Source organism: Auxenochlorella protothecoides (genome assembly GCF_000733215.1).
Source record: "Auxenochlorella protothecoides strain 0710 unplaced genomic scaffold scaffold56, whole genome shotgun sequence".
NCBI lineage: Eukaryota > Viridiplantae > Chlorophyta > Trebouxiophyceae > Chlorellales > Chlorellaceae > Auxenochlorella > Auxenochlorella protothecoides.
The window spans coordinates 334,402-351,451 of NW_011934204.1; the positions used below are offsets into that span (position 1 = coordinate 334,402).

At 61.7% G+C, this 17,050-nt stretch overlaps 6 protein-coding genes across 6 annotated transcripts in view; 3 read left to right on the plus strand and 3 right to left on the minus strand.

Moving 5' to 3' along the window:
• F751_5091 (CWF19-like protein 2-like protein) overlaps positions 1-1,848 on the plus strand; it is a gene marked incomplete at both ends in the record, with an annotated part of 5,046 nt that extends 3,198 nt beyond the window's left edge. The window contains 6 exons of the mRNA XM_011398834.1: positions 45-311; positions 519-610; positions 761-851; positions 1,128-1,228; positions 1,443-1,572; positions 1,718-1,848. Of these exons, the coding sequence (XP_011397136.1) occupies positions 45-311; positions 519-610; positions 761-851; positions 1,128-1,228; positions 1,443-1,572; positions 1,718-1,848 (812 nt within the window). The remainder of the gene's footprint in view (positions 1-44; positions 312-518; positions 611-760; positions 852-1,127; positions 1,229-1,442; positions 1,573-1,717) is intronic.
• A 1,119-nt stretch (positions 1,849-2,967) lies between these two features.
• On the plus strand, positions 2,968-5,877 carry F751_5092 (putative sulfate transporter 4.2; the record flags this gene model as incomplete). The annotated part of the gene is made up of 6 exons (XM_011398835.1): positions 2,968-3,021; positions 3,271-4,365; positions 4,650-4,976; positions 5,273-5,381; positions 5,543-5,637; positions 5,752-5,877. The coding sequence occupies 6 exons, from the start codon at positions 2,968-2,970 to the stop codon at positions 5,875-5,877; spliced, it is 1,806 nt and encodes a 601-aa protein (XP_011397137.1).
• A 406-nt stretch (positions 5,878-6,283) lies between these two features.
• F751_5093 (hypothetical protein) lies at positions 6,284-9,228 on the minus strand (the record flags this gene model as incomplete). The annotated part of the gene is made up of 5 exons (XM_011398836.1): positions 6,284-6,604; positions 6,968-7,050; positions 7,828-8,467; positions 8,635-9,015; positions 9,175-9,228. The coding sequence occupies 5 exons, from the start codon at positions 9,226-9,228 to the stop codon at positions 6,284-6,286; spliced, it is 1,479 nt and encodes a 492-aa protein (XP_011397138.1).
• A 982-nt stretch (positions 9,229-10,210) lies between these two features.
• Positions 10,211-11,731, minus strand: F751_5094 (hypothetical protein; the record flags this gene model as incomplete). The annotated part of the gene is made up of 5 exons (XM_011398837.1): positions 10,211-10,502; positions 10,699-10,921; positions 11,144-11,225; positions 11,394-11,552; positions 11,681-11,731. 5 exons carry the CDS (start codon positions 11,729-11,731, stop codon positions 10,211-10,213), a joined length of 807 nt encoding a protein of 268 aa, XP_011397139.1.
• Positions 11,732-13,051: 1,320 nt separating this feature from the next.
• On the minus strand, positions 13,052-14,788 carry F751_5095 (2,3-dimethylmalate lyase; the record flags this gene model as incomplete). Its single annotated transcript, XM_011398838.1, has 6 exons — positions 13,052-13,141; positions 13,317-13,677; positions 13,841-13,932; positions 14,076-14,158; positions 14,368-14,572; positions 14,732-14,788. The coding sequence occupies 6 exons, from the start codon at positions 14,786-14,788 to the stop codon at positions 13,052-13,054; spliced, it is 888 nt and encodes a 295-aa protein (XP_011397140.1).
• A 606-nt stretch (positions 14,789-15,394) lies between these two features.
• Positions 15,395-17,050, plus strand: part of F751_5096 (Nucleolar complex protein 4-like protein) — a gene marked incomplete at both ends in the record, with an annotated part of 3,084 nt that continues 1,428 nt past the window's right edge. The window contains 3 exons of the mRNA XM_011398839.1: positions 15,395-15,532; positions 15,653-16,007; positions 16,173-16,747. Coding sequence (XP_011397141.1) covers positions 15,395-15,532; positions 15,653-16,007; positions 16,173-16,747 — 1,068 coding nt within the window. The remainder of the gene's footprint in view (positions 15,533-15,652; positions 16,008-16,172; positions 16,748-17,050) is intronic.

Here is a 17,050-nt window from a genome sequence, read left to right on the forward strand (position 1 = left end):
CCCCCCCCCCCCCCCCCCCCCCCCCCCCCCCGCAAACCTGGCAGACGACGAGTACGACCACGATGCGGGGTTGGAGTTGATGGACCGCACGCAGAGAAAGCACGGTGACGCCGCGCAGCAGGCGCAGCGCGATAAGGCGCGGCAGGTGCGCGAATTTGGCCGTGCGGCGCGGGGCCAGGAACGCTGCGGGCGCTGCTTCACCTCCGTGGCACGGCAGCGCCACCTGGCGCTGGCGGTGGGGCAGGGCGCCTACCTGGCGCTGCCGCCGAGGGGCCGCCTGGTGCCGGGGCACTGCCAGATCCTGCCCATGGGTGGGTGTGGCTGGGGGAGGTCGTGTTAGGGGTGGGGGGGTGAGTCAGAGGCTTTACAGGGTATCATGGCCCTGCCTCCCCATGGACATGCCGGCAGGTGTGCAGGGGCAGTCAATCTACCAGCAGAGGGGGGAGCAGTGCCCGATCAAAGCGCCGTGGCCTGCATATCGACACCAGGCCTGATCGCTCTGTGCCTCCCCTGCCCAGAGCACGTGCCCTCCACGCGTCAAGTGGACGAGACGGTGTGGACGGAGCTGCGCAACTTCAAGAAGTGCCTCATCCAGATGAACATGCAGCAGGTGGGTGCTGTAGGTTCAGGTGGTGCCAGCAGGTGGCTGTTTACGACAGTGCCGTGAGAGTGATGGCGCTTGCTGCCACCACCACACCTCACCACAAGTGTTGAGTTGCCATGTGCCTCCCTCGACGCCCGACTGGCGCATGCCTCGCAGGGCATGGAGTGCATCTTCTTCGAGACTGCTCTGCGCCTGGGCGACCCCCGCTCCCACGCGGTTGTGGAGTGCGTGCCCATACCCATGGAACGTGAGTCTGGGTGGAGTGGGGGGGAGGGAAGGGTGCTGCGATGTATTGGTGGTGGTGGGGTGGGGAGGTTGGAAGCTAAGGCCTCAGGTCAGCCTGGCAATATGACCATGGGGCACTGAGGCGGGTCACACAATCCAAGATGCTGGGTGCTATTCAAGTTCCCTTTTGCGGCACCTCTGACATGGACTTCACGGAAACCAGTGGTCTCCAGCTACAAGCTCTGTATGGAACGCTCTCAGCCCCGCTCCATCCTCTCCCATACCACAATGTAAGCAGTTGCCGGGCGAGCGCCCATGGTGTTCAAGAAAGCCATTGACGATGCCACGAGCGAGTGGGCGCAGCACCACGCCAAGCGGTTCATCGATACCCGGGCAAAGGTGGGGGAAAGATCATCTGGCAAGAGGTTTGGCATGATGCTGAGGCTTTTCCAGTCAGCTCATTGTTTGCAAGAACTAGCACCTGTGCTGGTGACGACATGTTCCCGTGAAAGGGCTGGTGATTGGCAGCAGGTGGCACTCAAAAATCACCATACTCGCACCAAGCATGCATCACCCAGCCCATGGACCAGCGCTCCGCACTTCAACCCCCCAGGGCTTGCGAGGCTCCATCCCGGAGAACTTTGCCTACCTCCATGTGGAATTTGGGCTGTCGGCAGGATTCGTGCATGTAGTGGATGACGAGTCCACATTCGACGCTTCCTTGGCCCGGAGCGTGCTCATAGGTGCGTTGGGGTGGTGGTTGCATCGACAAAGAGGGCTGCGTTTGCTTCGACAATATTCAAGTCTGGGAATCAGAGCTCTGCAGGGCACCTGGAGTGACGAACACTGGCTTGAATCACCCTGCTTGGCAATCACATCCCCCTGCAGGTCTGCTGGGCCTGCCCGAGGCGGACATGCATCGGAAGGCAAAGGCAGAGTCTCAGACGCTGCAGGAACGATGGGCGCGCGAATTCCGGGCAGAGTTTGATGCCTTTGACTGGACCAAGATGCTAGACTGACTGACTAGGGATTGTGCTGATTGGCGCTTAATGTTGATGCGGATATGCGCTGCAGTGCTGTGGTGCTTGCAATCAACAGGATAAACTTGTCAAGTATGGAGGGGTTTGGCGTGGTGCATCCCCATGCCATGCATGATTGAATGGAAAGGCTGTGCTCCCAATATTGCCACCACAATTAGGCCCCCCTTGCCAATCGAGAATGGAAACATACGGACCCAAAACGTACCAATGTGTATCTCTTCAATCACCAATCATTACCTGAATAGTAAGTGTCTGGGCTTGGGATAAGGAAGGCGTGGGTCCAACTACAGCTGTATGCTTCCGGGCCTGGGTGTGCTGGCGCTCACATCTTGGGCCTGACCAGATCGACGTCTCAGAAGTGCGCCATCTACACATGAGTACCTGTGTGAATCAAGTTGCCTCCATCACAATCAGTACAAGTGCCTGATCTGGGTGTACGGGCTACTCGCTCCAGTTCCGGACGGGCTTGAAGATCATGCTACGAATCTCCGACGGCGTGCTGCGCCTGCTGTCGTACCCTCTCGGCCCGTATCGAAGCAGCGAATGAGTGCGAGCTAAGTCTCAGGTGACCACATTGGAGATGAAAAGCGATGAATCACGGACAACATATCTACTAAGTGTCATTAAGATGCAGGGAAGCCGATAATACCTACTCTACATGCGAAAGTCGGGTCTGTCGCCCACCCGGAAGTCACCTGGGCGCCCCCGGATTCTCCACCACCCGGCAAAATGACGCACGCTGACGACGCCTCCAGCTCCACATCCTCCCTGGATTTGCCCCTCTTGGTGCATCATCCCTATAAAGCCGGATTCACACGTATACAGTTCGATCCCAAGGAGGAGGGCTGCTGGCAGGAGATTCGGACGAGAGTGGTGCGGCGCGGTCGGAGGTGAGCCCTCTAACCTCTGTGGAACCTACCGAGAAGTCATGTAAATCATCCCCTCCCCACTGATCTTTAAACACAAGTGCATGTCTGTACCTGTAGAATATAATTGTCATGCATGTAATTCATGTTCTCAGCGCCCTGTATTCTTCGACCTCCATGCAGAATATATGCGAGGGCGGCAGCATGCACCTGGACCGAGTGGGTCTTTGCTATGCTCCCCTGCCTTTCTTGGCTGAGGGTGTACCCGGTCCGAGACTACCTCTGGGTGAGACAATGGCTTATGGTTAGGGGCGAAAGGACTTCCATCATACTGTTGAGAGTGTGGTGTTGGTGGCAAGGCTGCCTAGAGTGCCAATGCATTCCCCAGTGGTGGTACCCCACCCATGCCGCCTCTTCCTTGTCTGGGGGTTAAACTACTCTCAAAGCAGCCAGTCACACCCTTGCTGAGGACCACAAAGCATCCTCTCTTTCTCACGCACACACACAGCATGATATTTCCCTCTCACTTCCACAGGCCGACATCTCCGCCGGCCTGTCTGTGGCGGCCATGGTCATCCCCCAGGGCATGTCCTACGCCTCGCTGGCGGGCCTGCCCTCCGCCTACGGCCTGTACGGCGCCTTCGTGCCCTGTCTGGTCTACTCCCTGCTCGGCTCCTCGCGCCAGCTGGCGGTGGGGCCCGTGGCCATCACCTCGGTCCTGCTGGGCTCGGGTCTGCCCGACATCATGGACGGCCTGGGCGTGCCCGTGAACGACCACCCCAACCACCCCGCCGACCCCGACGCGCAGGCTCTGTACAACCAGGCCGCGGTGCAGGTGGCCTTCCTGGCCGGCTGCCTGTACACCGCCATCGGCGCGCTGCGCCTGGGCTGGCTCACCCACCTGCTGAGCCACGCGGTGATCTCCGGCTTCACCACCGGCGCCAGCATCACCATCGCCGCCTCGCAGCTCAAGTGGATCCTGGGGGTGAATGTGCCGCGCTCCGCCTCCGCTCTGGCTCAGGTGCTGAGCCTGGTGCGGGTGTGGGGGGAGGTAGCGCTGCCGGAGCTGGCCATGGGCTCCGCCTTCGTGATCCTCCTCCTGGCCATGCGCGTGCTGTCCTCCGCGCACCGCCGCCTGCTCTTCCTCCGCGCGCTGGGCCCGCTGGGCGTCTGTACCCTGTCCATTGCCATCACGGGCGCCTGGCGCCTGGACGAGCCGGGGCCGGGGGGCGAGCCGCCGCCCATTCACCCCGTGGGCCGCATCGTGCCGGGCCTGCCGGCCGCCACCGTGGGGTGGTGGCTGCCGCTGCTGGCGCCCGCGCGCCAGCTCAGCCTGGCGGCGGTGGTCTGCCTGGTGGATGTCTGCGAGTCCATATCCATCGCGCGCACGTTGGCGACCGCCAACAAGTACCGCCTGGCGCCGACGCGGGAGCTGCTGGCCATGGGCGTGGCCAACCTGGCGGGGTCGGCCTTCAACTGCTACACCACCACCGGCTCCTTCTCGCGCTCCGCAGTTTCAAACGCCGTCGGCGCCAAGACGCCGCTGGCGGGGGCGATCACGGGGGGGGTCCTCCTGGCTGTCCTCGCGTGGCTGACCCCACTCTTCACCCACATGTCTGCCAACGTCCAGGTATGGTGTGGGATTGAGTTTGGGGCAGGCTACATCATGGGCATCTGGTGGGGGCGTAGCGAGGGTTCTTGGGGCTGGGGGATGGGTATGGGCTCATGACGGACGAGAACTGGGTAGGGACAACTTCGTGAGGTGACGCTCTGCACAATGCCAGAAGTTCTTGCCTTCACGACAGCAACAAGCACTGGCCCCACAAGGGGATTACCTGCCGCTGACAAATGCATAGAAGTGCCCCGCACCTCCCCACCCCCTCCTCACATGCACACATACCTTCGCCTCGACAGGGCGCCATCATCATCGTCGGGGTGCTGCAGCTGTTTGACTGGCGGGAGGGCGCCCGCCTGTTCAGGGTGTCGCCCTCCGACTTCCTCGTCTGGCTCACTGCCTTCCTCACCGTTGCGCTAGTGGGGGTGGAGTGGGGCATCTGCGCCTCCGCCGCGCTTTCCGTCGCCATCATGCTGGCCCGGGTGTCCTTCCCCGCCGTCCTGAGGCTGGGGCGGCTGCCAGGGACCAACTACTTCAGGCCCTTGCGGCAGTATCGCGGTGCCTTGGCACCGCGCGGCTACATCCTGTTCTCCATCGCGGCGCCCGTCTGCTTTGCCAGCATCGAGGTGAGGTGGAGAAGGTGCCTTTTGGGCGAAAAGAACTTATAGATTAGGCTGGGGCTTGGTGGCATGCTGGGCAGAGGTGACACGGTGTGGGAGGCATGTTGGGGCGTGATAGCCCAGTGTGGGTGCATGGAATGCCGGCAATTATCAGAGCAGGAAGCCAGCATATAATCCCTGAAGGACAGAGCCGATGTGGCGGCGGGCCGATTCTGCACACCGTGCAAGTAAAAGCCCGCACCCCCTCCACACCCCTTCTCTCCAAATTGTCGACCCCGCACTGCCTTCCCCCTGCCCTACAGCACATCCGGACGGGCCTGAAGGCAGAGCTGGATGCGCAGGAGGTCGCAGCTGAAAAGGACGAGGAAGAGCCGCTGCAGTTTGTGGTGCTGGACTTGTCGGCGTCGCCCAGTGAGTGTTGATGGAGGTGGTTGACATGGGCATTGGGATCGGGCCTATCAAGCTGTTAGGGTAGAATTCTGGGCGACAAGTGCAGGACTGCCTACTTGATCACAGTTGCCCAGGTATAGATTTCCACGCCTCACATGCTGTTCCCTTACCCGTCCCTGCAGCGTTTGATGCTGCTGCAGTCCAGTGGATTGATGAAACAAGGGATGAGCTGGAAGGCCAGGGCATCAGCTTGGTCTTGGCCAATCCGAGCCAGCAGGTGGGTCTCAGCGCGAGCTCCGCACAGTCGCTGCAGGCTTATGTTGAGGCATTGACTTCCTCCATCCTGGTGACCTACTGCCCAGGAACATCACGTATCCATGATTCTTCACAGGTCTTGCACATCATGAAGCGGGCAGGCCTGGTGCACAAGCTGGGTGTCCAGAACATCCAGGCAGACGTCATGGATGCCATCCTGTATGTGGAGGAAACCCTGAGGTCTCGGGGGTGCATGGTGTGAACCGGACGACAATGCCTGGCCTTTGACCCACCACATGCCTTGGATATGTTGAGCCACATCACCCTGAGGCCCTGCAATACTCACATGCTGATGGGGCCGCTGCCGCTTTTCCCCCCCAAAGAGTTGAAATATTCTCCCCTCACCAACTGTGTCGACTAGACCTTCACACCTTCCCTCCCAATCTTTTTGTACCAGTTCCTGTTCTTCCCATGTGTATCCAGCCGTCCCAATGCATGGGTGACACGCAGTCACCTTGTACCCAGAGCATGATTTCATTGCTGCCAGCCTGGCATAACCCCTCATGCACCTTGCAGCCCCCCTGATATTTATAATGCACAGCAAGGTCAAAACTGCGAATGACAATTGGGTAAAAGCGTCACCACTGTGATCCCTGCACAACCTTCCTTCAAGCCCGGCAGCGTTCCAGGACCTGCCGGGTGGTCTCCGGCAGCTCCTCTGCCTCCAGGATCCAGCCGGGGAGTTCAAGGAGGGTGCGCACGCCCAGCGTGAAGCTGCCGGGTACCTGAGGGAACTCCGCCAGCCAGCCATCCTCCAGGAAGCGCTGCAGGGAGGCCTCACGCTCGCCCACGGCAAGGCGCTGTGGGACGGTGCCGCCCTGGCTTGCCTGAGTTGCGCCAAAGCCGCCCAGGGGCATGTTCAGGGCCTCACCGGTGGTCAGGTAGCCTGGTCCTTCGGCATGGTTTGAGGCGGCTGCTATTTGCTGGATCTGGGGTGGATGGGTGCAGGGTGTGGGTGTTGGTGATTAGAGGGAAGGCAGTAGACAAACATTAGCCCACAGTTCAGGGGCATATGTTCTTAAATTGAAATCGATTCCCGCTTCATCCTCACCCTCCTACCACTATATCGGCTCACCAGGTGCTTGAAGTAGCTGGTGTGGGAGAGGGAGGGCCTCCCATCCTTGTCGCTATAAGGGTGCGCCTTTTTGCTCTGCTCATCCGCTAGGCGGTTGACATACCCTAGGTAGTACTGGTTGTCCACCTGGGGGGAGAACAGATGGGGGCAGTTGGGCAGGAAGCAGTGAGGCTCAGACAGGGCAATTTTCCACTGCAAGTCCTGTTCACCCACCCACCGTAAAGAGCAGCCTCCTCAGCTCGAACCCCGCAAAGGATATGTCGAGGTTGATCTTCGCGATGAACTCGAAATATCTTTGGTCTGCGGAATTGGGTTGAAGGGCTAGAGTGTTAGACTGGGTCTACAGGATTGCCATCTGACAGTTCAGTCCACGAAATCTTGTGCAGACCCTACCCAGTTGCCACCCACCATCCTCAGCAAGGGTGAGCTGGCGATAGAGAGCCTCCGCATGCTTCTCCAGAATGTAGCCCTGCTGCATGACGTGCTGCAGGAATGCAAACCGGGCGACAGAGCTTTGCTGTTCCGGAGTCGGGCCTTCAACGGGAGTAGCACGACCCGTGCCACTCCCTCCGGCGGCGTTCATGGCAGGGGCCGAAGAGCCCGCCAGCCGAGCCATGCCAGCGAGAGGGCGAGAGATATGGGTTGCAAGCCCAGAACCGATTGATCACACCCACAAGCGCTAGTAAGCGGTGTGCCGAGGTGCTTAAGAGTTTGTACTCGCCTATCACTGTGCGCCCATCAGGACATCCCCAGCGAACACTCGCGAGATCGGGAAGAGAGTGATTATTCTCATCATACTGCACTGGTTCAGTTTCTCTTTGATTGCTGGACCCCGCCCTGCCTGCAGCCTGTGCGTTTGAATCTGCGCATGCTCGACAGTTCGATTCCGGCGGCCATGAAGCTGGGATGTTGTCTAGAACGTGGGCAGCTGTGCGCACGACATGTCAAATTCCGTTCTTACAGAAAGAATGCTCGCATGTGTTTGCCATCACATCTGGCCAAGGGCCTGCATTCGGACAGCCCACCACTCTGCACAAGCATCGATGTGATCCAGGGCCCGCTGCGCATCAAGAGCACCGGGCACGCCTTCCCCCGCCTGTTCCTCCTTGCGCCGCCGGATGAGGAAGCGGGCGTGCCCGAGGTAGGCGGCAGTAGTATTGGCGCTCAGGTCTGGTGGCCCAATGTCCCAACCCTCCAGCAGTTTCCGCTGCTCACCCGGGCTGAGCTCACTGCCTTCCTCGGGCCATGCCCACGGGCGGCGCGGCGGCAGAGCGAGCGCATCCAGGAGGGGCCGGCGAAACACCTCCTCCCTCATTGCGCACTCCGCCAGCCGGATCCAGGGCCAGGGGGCACGCTGTGCACGCTGTGCGGCGCCAGCAAAGCACCGCGCTGCCAGCCCGTGCCGACCCGCCTGGAGATGCGCCAGCCCTGCGCCAGACAGGGCGTCTGGGCAGGCTGCCTGCCGCGTGGCGGTCTCTGGCAGGGAGGGCTGGCTTCCGCCTGGCGCATCGGTGGGCACGGGTGCTGCGCTGCAACCCCTCAGGGCCTCTGTGAAGTGCAGGGCGGCGGTGTTGGGGCGACCACACGTCAGTGCCCCGCAGCCCAGGGCCACCCTGATCGCTGGCGATTCGGAGGAGGGGCCAGCCGGCTCTAGAGCCTGAGTCGCACGGCCGGCCAGGGCAGATGCCTGGCAGGTTAGCACCTCAGCCGCCTCGCTCTGGAGAGACAGGGAATATTGCGAGCATGATCTTGGTTGGTTTGGGAAGAGGTACAGGCACGCATGCAGTCCAGGTGACGAGGTCGCCTGGCTGCACGCCTGCCTCGCCCCAGTTCCCATGCATGCACACCACCCAGCCTCACACTCATCACTCGCCACCCACACACCTCGCCAGGGTCGAGGGCGGCAATGTCTGCCAGCATGGACTCCAGCACGCCCGGCGCCGCGGTGTCCCGCTCCCGGAGGGAGGCGCGGACCTCGTGCAGAGCGTGTACAGCGTGCAGGTCCAGGCCAGGCTCAGGCTGGGTGCTGCACTCGGCCGACGCGGCACCGCTCCGTCCCACGCCCGGCCCCTCAGACGCCACGCCCAGCCAGGCTCGCTCCGTATGGAGCCTGGCTCGCGCGGAGACCGCCAGGCGCCTCGCCAGCGCGACCTCCGTGGCCAGGAAATCGCGCTGGACCCTGTGTGCAGGGGTGGGCAGGTTCTGGGCGGCTTGCAGGGCTGCCTCTGCGCTGCTGTAGTCCGACAGGTAGTAGTGCAGGATGGCCTGGAGGGAGGAGAGGGACGCATGCTGGGGAGCCGATGCGGGGTGTTGGTGGCTTGCCTTGGGGCTGTGCCACGCGCTCAGACCGTGTCCAGCGGCCTGACAGTGGGAAACCAAGCCATGCGCCCAGCTGTTCTCTCGGCTGCTCACAACATGCCTCACCTGGTTGAGAGAGCATATGGATTGGAAGCCAGCAGATGCGCTCATGTCCTGCATGGCGCTGGCCACTCCCTCCTGCAAGGCTGGCTGAATGCTTGAATGGAACGATACAGACCCATGCTCGCGTGCTATATGTCGCAAGAGGCTACTAGTGATGATGAAGTGGCCACAAATCCTGCAGACACTGCATTCCAGCTGCAATCGAGTCGTCATCGTCCTGCTCGAGAGGCAGCGGCTGCTTACCTGGACGGCAACGAGCTCATGCAGTGCGACCTCCAACTCCACACTCCCAGCCAGCGTCGATTCGATGACGGCATTGTGTCGCCCGAGGAGCTCTGCAGCCATGGGTCCCAGGAGAGCAATGGATCCCGCGAAAGCTCAAGCCATATTTCCGCTTGCCCTTGCCCAGGAAGACTCGTCAAGGAGAGCCATGATTTCAAAACATATTTGACATAATCAGGACTCGCATTGTGATTTGTTGATATGCGCCATGCTGTGTTGTCGCTTGCGGGAATGGACATGCCCTGAACATGCGCGATGCCGGGCCATGTCGGAGGTGCGCCCGGGCAATTCTGAATCTGCCACTTCAAACCACCCTCCTCCCAGTGACATCTCCGGCTTGGGCCGCAGATTGGGGGTATACAGGTCTTACAAAGAATATAGGGTGCGTCAAGGCTCCAATGGAGGGCGGAGCTACAAGGAATAGGCATTCTCGCTCTGAAAGAAGGTATACATGTGGCTCAGCTCTGAGCGCGCCCAGGGCCTGGCATGGTCCGCCGCTGCTTCCGCAGCGCACTCCTCGGCCAGCCCCGTCTCCCAGAAAGGAGGGCACCCAGGATGGCACCTCCGAGGGTGTAGATGGGCGTGCTGGGCTCTGGCGTCTGGCCGGGGGTCCCGGGGTCGAGTGCATCGTGGCTGTATGTGGAGGCCGGTAGAGGCAGTGGAGGTCCGTGGCTGACGGTTGGGAGGGCCAAGGGACTCGGCAGTACAAGCCTCCCCCTGCACACCCCAGTCCCTTCGACTCACGCGTCATGCGCCCTCACCGGCCACCGCCCGCGCTCTCTGCGTGGGACCCCCGCTCCAGCGCATCATCCAGACCCTCCGAGCAGGCGCCGCCCAAGGTGTGCATTCCAGGGTAGCGCAGGGCCTGGCAGGAGGGGGGCACACCGCTGCCAGTGCCCAGCACGCCTCCACCCAGGATCTGGTTCTGGAAAGCATGGGCGATGGTCTCGCAGGCCTCGATGCCGATGCCGGCATGGCCAGCGGGAACCGCCAGCATGCGGGCCCCCAGCGAGTGGCCCAGCTTCTGGAGGTGGCTGGGGGAGATAAGCCTGCACCGAGCACTTGAGGGGGGGGTGGATTCAAGGAGAGATGCTAGAAGAGGGGACAGAAAGGGCGCTCTTGTGGAGATTTCCAACAGCAGGGGGCGCAGCGCAGACCTTAGCGGACACATATGGGTCATTGGACTGGAGGGCTCGCATTAGACCAGCAGATGCGATGCCTTCGCTTATTCTCCCCACCCCCCACCTGTCCTCCCAGCCATGCAGGACGAGGGGCCGCAGGTGTGGCGCGTGCCGGATGGCGCGCTCCTCCGACCCCTTCATGCTGTGCATCGCGGTGGCCCACAGCTGGCCCCAGCGCCCTTTCTTCCTCGCAGCAGCGATGCGGCGGTCGGGCTGCAGTGCGCGGCGCTCGGCGATCTCGCCTTCCAGCTTCTCCACCATGGCCTGCAGCCGAGGCTTCCCGTTCCCTGTGCGGCGTGCTGGGGGCGACAATGGTGAGGAACAGCGCGGGCACGTGATCGTGGTGCGTGTGCAAGGGAGTGGGCTGGATCACGAGCGGCGATCACTCGGTAGCGGGGTGCATCAGCGTATGCGCGCCATCATGCGGTGCGGCTCGCAACATCTTGACACAAGCAGGCTAAGAAGGTGCCCGGCTGACATCTTGAGGCCAGATTACCCCCGCACTCCACCTGTGTCTGCCTCCAGAAAGTCCTTGGTGAAGTGGAACTTCAGGCTGCATGCCAGCTTCTCGCTGCGGCTCCCAAAAAGATTCTGTGGGTAGGTCGGGGTTGGGCAGGTGAAGGCCACCCAAGCGACGCTGTAAGCTGACATGCTGGAGGCCACACCCAAAATCCCAACCCCCCGCCCTGGCCCCACTTTGAGACCCTAGCACATGCCATGCTCAGCACTGCCGTTACCCCCGAGCGATACCGGTCTCACCGTGACAGTCAGGCGGGGCGTCTGGAGGCAGGCGTTCTTCAGCATGTGCATGCCGCTGAGCACCCCGCCCAGCATGGTGAGGGATGCGAAGCGGTCGGGCTGCTTGGCAGCGGCCTTCATGCAGACATTGGCGCCCAGGCTCTGACCCACCAGGTGGACCTGGGGGTTGGCGTATGCGCAGCTCGATGCCCATGCTTTGTCCATGCATTCGGCAGCACAGTGACGGGCTAGATGCGATGACCCCCTACTCTCCGTCCGCAGTGCACACACACCGGCGCACTTCACACCTTGGAATGCCAGCCGAGGTGATCTAGAAGCTGCGCCACATCCTCCGCCATAATGGTGGAGCTATAGTGGTGCCATCGCTGGGGGATGGTGCTCAGACCGACGCCGCGATTGTCAAAGGTGCAGGCGCACACGAGCGGCCGGCCATGAGCGTCCTGCGGGAACAAAGAGCCAGGATGAAATACAGGAATGTCAACAGGGTCAAGTAGAACATGGTGATCGGTATAAAAATTTAAATTGCACAGGGGGAACAGCTTGTTCACCAACCACGCCAACCTGGAGTGACAAGAGGTGCTGGAGGGGTCCTTCCAAGTACTCGGAATTCCCGCAGGCAGCCAAGCCCATGACAAACAGCACCCGGTGTTGAGAGTCTGGCACCGCTGCCGCCCTCTGGAAGGAGGAGGCGGGAGGTCCTGCCCCCGACTCGGCATCAGATGTGGTGCTGCCAGTGGTGGTGGAGGAGTCACCTTCAGGCGAGGCGGCAGCTGCCGAGCGGGCGCTGCTCACACGTCCAAGAGCCGAGTGGGCGCTTTCACCGACATGCAGTGTATAGTAGAGCTTAACAGGATACTTGTCATGGACCTCGACATGGGGCATGGAGGTGGTGGTGGTCTCGGTCACAAGACTGTGCTCACGGAGAGCATGCCATCACCGATCCACTCTTCGATCCCTGACACTGTGTACTCGTATGAGGAAACAAACTCCGAATTGCAGCATAAATACTTGGGCGGGATAAGTTCTGTTGAAGTATGGTTCCCATCAGGCCAAAATGCATGAGCACCACTGACGACACTGGCAGGAAAGGAGGATGAAGGAGAACAACTCATGGAGCAAAGGCATCTTGCTCAGGTTCTAACTTATCTAGTACTCCAGATGAAAATGGGCTCCAAGCTCAGCAGTTTGATTTGGCTTTGCTACTGAATAACGCCTTGTGCCCTCTGTTGTGGGCTTCCGAGGATCAGGCCCTCTCGCCTTACCATGCGGTACTGGTGCACTGCGCCGTGCCCGCGCCGCGCGGCAACAAGTAAAGAGCCCGATCACCACACTGCATTCGGGGACCTGGCTGTAATATTCATGACTGTTAGCATCAACGTCAGTCCACGGCATGGGGACTGGCCGGGCCACACAACATTCTAGCTTCGGGGGGGGTAATGACCTAGTTTTCCCAAGGGCCCTAGGTCTCATCCCGTGTCCAATTCCAAGCTTTTTGGGGGTTTGGCTGGTCCACGCAACGTGAGCTAGTGTTGTGAATTTCTTAAAATCGTTTCAGCCAAGTTCAAGGTTACAGCGCACGGGTGGGATTCCACAGCCGTTTTCAAATGGCAGGAGCACGGGGCAGCAGCACAGGGGGTGGGAACGGGCAAAGAGTCTTGTCAGGGTGACCCCACCGCACCCTGGCTTGTGGCCTTGTAGTGGTCAGCCTCCCTAAAGTACTCGGGAAAGCCCACCACTCCTTGAATTTCCTGTGTGAAGGAGAGGTGGGGCAGAGAAGTTGGGATTGCAAAGTGCCGGGCGCACCCAGAGGTGAAGGCCGGCTCCACTATGTTGTGTGACGGCCTGCGCCCCTCCCCATCCCCATGGCACGTATTTTCTCTCAGCCTGACATTCCCCGCCAGGGCAGGACTACCCCCGTCCCACCTGGAAGGAGGGCAGGCCTGCCGGGATGTGGCCCCCCTTGAGGTCCTGCAGGGCCTGCTGCATGCCGGAGATGCAGACCCCCAACAGGGACAGTGGGTAGGCCACGATCCCAAAGCCCATGGCCTGCAGCGCATGAGGGGGCAGGATGGGCGTGCGGCCCCCCTCGAGCATGTTGGCCATCTTCACGACCCCTGCGACGCCGCAAAGCGCCGCCATTTCTTCATCGCTCTCCAGCGCGTCCACAAAGACGACGTCCGCCCCCGCCTCGGCAAAGGCCGCCGCGCGATGCAGGGCCTCGCTCAGCCCAACCGCCTGCCGCGCGTCGGAGCGGGCGATGACGACGATGCCGCTGCCCTCATCCCTGAAGAAAGCGCGGCGGGGTAGTGTGGTACTAAGTAAGGTTGAGGGAGTGGAGAGCCCTGTGGTGGGCCAGAGCTGTGGGAAGGATGGCACAGCTTGTTTCAACGGGTAGCGGTACCTGGGTTTGACTCAGCCACGCTTTCCACCAGCACCTGCCCCCGCACCTTGCATCGCAGGCCGCCCTCACGCGCGCCAGCGCCTCCTCCCTGCCCACCACCCGCTTCCTGCCCACGTGCCCACACGACTTGGGCCACTCCTGAAGGCTCGGTGGGTGCAGGGGTGATGGGTACTTGAAGGAATAAGGGCAGGCAGGCTCTTCCAGAGAATGGCTGTAGAAGCTCATGCAGCGGGTCATCGATGAAAGCCTCCTGCCCCACGCACAACCCCGACCGGCCCCACCTGATCCTCCAGCAGAATGCCAGACAGGCCGGCTGCCGCATAGCCCCTCACTGTGCGCTTCACATTCATGGCATTCCCGTAGCCTGCGTGGGAACGCGAGGGCAGAGCTGCTGGTGGGGCAATGTAGTGACGACCAGGAGCGAGTTTATCGCCACGGCCAGGTTGCCTGGGCCTGGGTCAGACCCCTGTGGCAGCTCGTCACCCAGTCTGGACCGCCTGCTCAGCACACTTCCTCACCAGCACCCTCCACTTCTTCCCGTTGGTGAGATCCCCATACCATCTTTTCCCTCACCCGTGTCGCCGTCACCGATGATGGGCAGGGCGGCCGTGGCCTCAACGCAGCACCGCGCCTGCTCCGTCATCTCAGCGTACGAGAGCAGGCCGGCGTCGGGGGCGCCCAGGCGGGCGGCGCTGGTGCAAAAGCCCGACATGAAGGCGGCCTGGAAGCCCGCCGCCTCGATGAGCCGGGACGACAGCCCGTCATAGCAGCAGGGGGTCTAGGGAATGGAGGGGCATGACGGGTGAAGGTGACGTTATAGTTGCGGGACCATCCTCCATGAAGGCCCCATGGAGGCACTCGGAGGCACCTGCCTTTGACACGCCAAGGAGGCATGGCTCTCCGCCAAGAAAAGCTGCCCAGGCTGGACCCAGCTTACCATAAGAATGTCGGGGGAGGACAGCAGCCTCCTCAGCTGGGCAGTGCGGGCAGACATCTGGCTGTAGTCCTGTCGCAAAGCGGCGGTCACGTGCGCCCTTGCATGCCTGCATTGTGCCTGGCATACTGGATGTGGTGCCCTGAGGGGCCCAGCAGCTGGACCCTGGGCGAATGGAGTTGCAGCCCTCTGCTTTACGAGGTGCATGGACATCAGTGTGCTGCAATCGAGGCCCAGGGGGAACGAAGAGATAGCAAGGAGAACTCAATTCTAGCCGATTCTTCAAAGACGTGCGAGGATAATTCGAGGGCACTCGACCGAGGATGGTAGACGAAGTGCTGCAAGGAGTTTCTCCGGTCAAGGCAGCATCGAGGTCAGCAATCCACGCGATCACACCTGGGAAGAGACTTGAGCTCGTCAGCAAAGGGCATAAATAACTCAATCTTATATAAACATGGTACAGCTGTATGATATCCCGCCTGTGGCACATGCTCGTGGGGAAGGGCATGCGCCATGCCAGCGTAGATTGGTCGCGCGCGCTGGGAGATGCAGATGCATGCAAGCGCCAACGTACTTGAAGTGCCATAGCCTACCGCGACAACAACGTATTTTTACGGGTACATACATACGCAATAATATAGGAACGGGAGGAGTCGTGCCTCGGAGATGGGCCGACCAGCCCGGTCCAGCAAGGCCGCGAGTAAAACTCCCTCGCAGCTCCTCGTCGAGCTGAGCGAGGACCACACAAAGAACGCCAACAACGTGCCGCTGCTGGTCACCCGGATAGGGGCCAAAGATGCCCAGGTGTGGGCTGTGGATTGGGCGACATGGCTGTCTGTGTGTGGGACCCTGCCAGGCATGCAGTGACGTCGAGCGCGTCCCTTCAAGAAAATTTGACATTGCGACTATCGCACACTCGTACAGTTGGTAGATGTAGTGGAGGGACTGCAGTCCTACTTCCTGGCCCGACTGGAGGACGGCACCCTTGTGCCCGGCTCCACAAAGCCCACCGACCACGCCGACGCGAGCCCAGTCTCTGCCTACTCTGCCTGGCTCACGCGGCAGTACTCTGCCTACACCGCCTCCCTCCTGGCCACCCTGGAGGGTGGCTACGAGGCGGATGCCCAGCTCGCAGCGGCCCGGGCTCTGATGGGCCTGGTGGGCGAGGCCAGGGGCACCGACATCGACCACGACCTGTACGCTGTGCTGCTGGAAAGGGTGCTCACCAGGGAGTCTGCAGACAGCGCCGTCCTCCAGTACCTGCTTGCCACCTTCCTGGGTGAGTGCATGGTTCAGAGGCAGTGCGTTCGACTGGGATTTCCTGAGGAAGGTGGGTTTGCTGTTGCATTCACCCTGGCAGGCAGGCAGGTGCCTCGCACAGCCAAGCCGATGCCGTCGCGAGGGTCCCTCCCCCACACTCCAACTCCCCCCAACACATCTTCAGGCTACTTGGACGTGCGATACTACACCCTGCGCACGGTGTGCCAGCTGTGCACGGCCCTGGAGAGGCGAGAGTCCTCGGGCCCCGGCGAGTTTGCCTACTCCGCTCTGGACGTGCTGCTCAATGCCCCGACCACCTGCCCCCCCGACGCCGGGTCCTGGTGCGGGGTGGCGGAGGGGGGTGCCCTGGCCGGGTCGGGTGCGGGCGAGGGCGCGCGCGCTCGCCGCAAGCGCCAGCGTCTGGAGCAGGCGGTGGGCGTGGCGCCGGAGCGACGCACGCGCTGGGCCTCCGACAAGCTGCAGCAGCGGGCGTACAGCGAGGCGTGGCTGGCCTTCCTGCGCCTGCCCCTCCCCGCCGACATCCACGACCGGGTGCTGGAGGCGCTGCCCGACCGCGTGATGCCGGGGCTGTCCAACCCGCTGCTGCTCTGCGACTTCCTGGCGCGCGCGCTGGATGGCGGCGGCTTCGCGGGTCTGCTGGCCCTCAACTCCATCTTCATCTTGGTCACGCGGCACGGCCTGGAGTACCCGCGCTTCTACGAGCGCCTCTACAGCCTGCTGACCCTGGACGCCATCCAGGTGGGCAGGCGGTCTGGCAGAGGGGAAGTGGAGAGAACCCAGGGGGGGTTTTAGGGAGGAGATGGAGGGTGAGCCAGCTGGACAAAAACATCATGTCAACTGCAGCATGCATGGCCTCTCGCCTCGGAGCCTGGATGCCCTCCCTGCCGTCTGCCGGTGGTTTGCAGTACAGGGCGCCACTTGCCCGCGCTGCCCAGTCCCCGCGCTATCCCTATCATCCAACACAACATACCAACTCACTCAACCCCCAACACCCTCACCTCATCCCCCCCCCCCCCCCCCCTCACCACCCCTTTCATCAAA